Here is a 4,781-nt window from a genome sequence, read left to right as displayed (position 1 = left end):
TGTAATGTCATGGTATTGAGCTACCACGTGTTTGGAGCCATTACCGGGGATTATGAGAGTTGTGAAAAAGTATTGTTCACAATTTCGCGCACCAATTACCAGGTGTGTGAATCTGAGCCAACGACCTTTTATGCTAAGTGTGTACAATACGGAACAAGTTGCGATTGGCTTATTAGGGCTAGTCTTGTTAAGAGAAAGTTTTGTTGGGTTGTAAGGTGATACAATGGTAGTCACACATGCACTAGAACTAGAATTTTTCAAGATCATGCCAAGCTAAATTTAGACATGATTGCAGAGGTGATAAAGCCATTGGTTGAAGCAGATCCATCTTTGAAAGTGAAATCTGTGATTGCTGAAGTGCAGTCAAAATTCAATTATACGACAAGTTACCGCAAAGCATGGCTCGCGAAGCAAAAGGCAATTGCGAACCTTTTTGGTGGTTGGGAAGCTTCTTATGAAGCTTTGCCGTCGTGGTTTGAAGCAATGGTACAAAAAGATCCATCAGCAGCAGTCGAGATTAAAACTGCACCAGCATACCAAGGGGATGAGGTAGTCCAGGATGTAAGGATACTGACGCGGGTATTTTGGAGCTTTTATCCTTGCATCAGAGCATTTAGGAGCTACAAGCCAATCGTACAGGTGGATGGGACACATCTGTACGGGAAATATAAAGGAGCTCTATTAGTTGCAGTTTCTCAGGATGGCAACGGCAATATTGTGCCTCTTGCATTTGTCGTTGTTGAGGGTGAGACTTCTGATGCATGGCACTTCTTTCTTACTCATTTACGCACACATGTAGTGACTCGAGATGGTGTTGGGCTTATCTCTGATCGTCACGACTCTATTACCTCAGCAATAGCTCGTAGTAATGGATCATGGGGACCTTCAAGAGCTATCCGAATGTTTTGTGTTAGGCACATAGCATCCAACTTTTTGATAAATTTCAAAGCGCCGTATTTACAGAAGCTGATAGTCAACATGGGTACGTAGATTATTGTGAAACTAAGGTGTATTTGTTTTTACAAGGCATATAGCATCCATTTTATTGATTTTATTTCGTTGGTTATTTATAGGCTATTGTAGGACTGCGCGTGAATTTAATATGCAGTATGCAAGATTGCGTGAACGTGGTGAGGCTTACACGCGATGGCTTGATCGAATCCCATGACAGCAATTTGCTTTGGCATTTGATAATGGATACCGTTGGGGTCATATGACCATGAACCTAGTGGAGTGCATCAACGGAGTACTGAAGGGAGCTCGAAATCTTCCTATCACGTCACTTGTGAAGGCAACTTTTTACAGACTAAATGAGTTGTTCACTAGGAAGAGGGCTGAGGCTGAGGTTCGAAGGAATGCAGGACATGTATTTTCTGAATATGCTAGCAACAAATTGCAATCAAATCAGCAAGCAGCAGGAAACATCCAGGTTAATCTATTTGACAGGCACAATGAGATCTTTGAGGTACGTGAGATGCCCAGTGGTATCGAGTATGCGGTGAATCTCCATCAACGGTATTGTGATTGTGGTGAGTTTCAGACAGATCGAATCCCATGTCGCCATGTCTTTGCGTGTTGTGCGAACCAACGACTTGATTGGCAACAATACGTTCATGAGGTATATAGGATAGATGAGATAAAAAAAGGTGTATAGAGCACGATTTAAGCCATTAGGAAATCTAGCAACGTGGCCGGTGTATTAAGGACCAAGACATATACCTAATCCGCACTTAAAGCGGGTTTCCAAAGGGCGTCCCAAAATAACCCGCTTCTTGAATGAAATGGATATGCGTGATATGCATGGTCCTAGGTGTTGCAGGCTTTGTGGAGGCGAAGGCCACAATCGAAGTAGATGCCCCCATCGTGCAGGGCCTAGTGCTGGTGGATCTGCACCTACGTCTTAGTGCATTTGGTTTTTCCTTCATTAGGAATTGGATTTAAATACTACATCAATTGTATTAAATACTACTTTATGAAATCCCTGTGTACTCAAATTTGATGTGAATTTATAAAATTCATAACAATTACAATTGCAGTCTTAAATTAAAAGATAAATAACAATTATTTGCTAAATGTCTTTTTCACAAATTTAGTACATTTTTTAACTGCCTTCTTGATTGTGGAAGGGGTATATCTACTTGCACTTCTACGTGTTGGGTCAATCCTCAGATTATAACCTTTACCATGAATATCTGGAGTATCCGTCCTATCCGCACCTTCCGCACCACCTATATGACATCAAAAACCACAATAATAAATATATCACAAGAAAACACTAATATATCACAATAACGAATACAAAAATATATCACAATCATACACTAATATACCATAGTAATGAATACAATAGTATATTATTACCTGCATCGTCATCACCATCGTTGTCACCGTCACTATCATCCTCACCAACATTATCATCCTCAGCCATGGGTGCCTGCACCTGAGGAAAATCAACAGCATTACTAAACCCAATCCCTCTGGCGACACTCTGGATCGAATCACTCTGAATCGAGTCAATAGACCTTCTAGCTCCAGAGCGTGGAGAGGGGCTACGACGTCGTAATCGCGAATCAACAGATGACCGACCAGAAACAATTTGAGGCAATTGTCTACTACACTACGGAGCCTGCTCGTTAATTTCAAGAGGTTGTGACTGAAATTGTTGCACTTGCAGTTGAGGGTCCAACAACTCATTTACCCATTGCGACATGTCTGTTTCAGGTGCCCACCAATACAACTGACGATTTGAAGATTGCTCAGCTGTGTCCCTCTGCTGTGACATGGCAGGTCGATAATATGCTTGATATGGCGGCATCTGTAATGAATGTGAGTCATCGAATAACTGACTAAAGAATGAGACCCCAGGCTTAGTGTACGGTTGTGTGTACGGGTACTGGTATGGGTGCATCATAGGTTGTGGCTGTGGCTGTGGCTGTGGCTGTGGCTGTGGCTGTGGAACATAACCAGTTAAACGCAGGTGAGCCCCATATTCGTCATTATACCATTGCATATACGTTTCAGATGTAACATAGTGTACTACGGGATCACCAACCAGAACAGAGGTCAAACGGTTTGTCCATCTCATTATGTATGCATAATGCTCATCTCTCCAATCTTTGATCTTTGGTCCAGTCAGGACCATGTTGTGAGCTTCTGCAAGTATCATCAGTTGACTAGGAACTTCCTGCTGTAAACCAAATTGTCTTTTGACCCTATCTGATGCATGCCATTCAATACACTAAAATGATATCAGTGGCACAGTTGCACTCCATATTAAGTGATGTTGCAAGATTTTATTAGGAACTACAATGTTTCCCATACATTCATGGTTGTACGAGTTCCACACAAACTGCAAATGCATAACAAAACAAACATACAAACATAACTACAAAACAATGCACAATAATAATAAAACTAACAAATGTAATAAAAAAAAAACTTACCCCATCTGCAGGAATATCGTCTAGTAACTGCCTAATAAGCGAGATGGTCCACTTTTTGTAGCCATGAAATTGCGAGCTCCAAGCAATCCAGCTGAAATAAAATGAAACTATATTATACTAAACCGATATATTTAAATCATATATTTAAACAATGCACACTAAATAATTCATAGTAACATGTTATATTAACATTAGTAACTTTACCTGCACGCAAGCGGAAAGCTTGGTTGCGATCGCACAGGTGCTAGGAACGGTAACCGTTCCCAAGCCCATACACAAAGCAGCGCCAATGGACCATCCACATCTTTACAATTATAATGTGATGCCCGACATAATGTCCTATACAAATGTGCCAGGCAAGCTGAAGCCCAACTAAAGTCCCTAATCTCAGCAAAATTACAGAGCAGAGGCAAGAATTTCCAGTGGATTGTCATTCCAGACTTGTCACAAAATAAATTTGTGCCGAACAACAATAATATATGAATCTTTACGTACATTTGCCTGCCCAAGGCAGTATCTAATTGCATGCGCCGCTTTAGGGTGCGGAGCCATGCAAGTTTGACACCGCTTCCTTTGTGATCAGCTGCAGTAGGTACTGTCGCAAATTGTATCATGAATTCATTTTCGAGGCTACTACTACTGCTATCTGTGAATCCTGACACCGGTAAACCATCCGTGGGGAGTCCAAAAATCATTGCAACATCTTCCAAGGTAATCGTGCATTCACCGTATGGAAGGTGAAATGTGTGATTTTCCAGGCGCCATCTTTCAATCAAGGCATTGATAAATGCATTGTGCAAAGTAAGTTTTTCTAGTATCTGAGATATGTGATAAAATCCACTATCCCGTAACTCGATTTCAACACGGAGATTATATACATCTTGGTGGAGATATCTTGATCCTAAATTTCTTGAATTCTGAAACAAAATGAGAAATATGATGAGTATCAAAAACAACAACAACAACAATAAGAACAATAATAATAATAATAATAATAATAATAATAATAATAATAATAATAATAATAATAATAATAATAATAATAAATGAACAAAGATAAAAAATAATTACATATGGTAGACGATCCAGATATTCAACAATATGATCTTCAGGACGCATAATGTCACAAACCATATTCTGCGTTTATTTTTTCCTGAAAAAATATATTATATAAACTTCACTAGATCTGAATTTAAATATTCATATTTAAATTAAATTTGAATTTAAAAAATTAACTCTTATTTAAATTTATTATATTTATATATAAAAAATATCAAATATGTTTAACATATTTAAAATATATTTAAATTAAAAAATATTTTAAATCAAACTTAAATA

The 4,781-nt window shown here is 38.8% G+C and overlaps 2 protein-coding genes across 2 annotated transcripts; both read left to right on the top strand.

Annotated features, from left to right (window-relative positions):
• Positions 1-285: 285 nt before the first annotated feature.
• On the top strand, positions 286-1,168 carry LOC112783184 (uncharacterized). The gene is made up of 2 exons (XM_025825995.1): positions 286-982; positions 1,074-1,168. Exons 1-2 carry the CDS (start codon positions 286-288, stop codon positions 1,166-1,168), a joined length of 792 nt encoding a protein of 263 aa, XP_025681780.1.
• Positions 1,169-1,219: 51 nt separating this feature from the next.
• On the top strand, positions 1,220-1,904 carry LOC114927494 (uncharacterized). The gene is made up of 2 exons (XM_029297483.1): positions 1,220-1,618; positions 1,737-1,904. Exons 1-2 carry the CDS (start codon positions 1,220-1,222, stop codon positions 1,902-1,904), a joined length of 567 nt encoding a protein of 188 aa, XP_029153316.1.
• Positions 1,905-4,781: the final 2,877 nt, after the last annotated feature.

This window comes from Arachis hypogaea, chromosome 13 (assembly GCF_003086295.3).
Source record: "Arachis hypogaea cultivar Tifrunner chromosome 13, arahy.Tifrunner.gnm2.J5K5, whole genome shotgun sequence".
NCBI lineage: Eukaryota > Viridiplantae > Streptophyta > Magnoliopsida > Fabales > Fabaceae > Arachis > Arachis hypogaea.
Note: the sequence above shows the minus strand (reverse complement) of the source record. Positions and strands in the feature narration are given on the sequence as shown.

Excerpts from the sequence above, each read along its gene's own strand:
- LOC114927494 (XM_029297483.1), top strand. The coding sequence starts at position 1,220 with ATGAACCTAGTGGAGTGCATCAACGGAGTACTGAAGGGAGCTCGAAAT. Across the intron at positions 1,619-1,736 it reads GGCAACAATACGTTCATGAG|CGGGTTTCCAAAGGGCGTCC; the intron begins GTATATAGGATA and ends CCGCACTTAAAG.
- LOC112783184 (XM_025825995.1), top strand. The coding sequence starts at position 286 with ATGATTGCAGAGGTGATAAAGCCATTGGTTGAAGCAGATCCATCTTTG. Across the intron at positions 983-1,073 it reads GAAGCTGATAGTCAACATGG|GCTATTGTAGGACTGCGCGT; the intron begins GTACGTAGATTA and ends GGTTATTTATAG.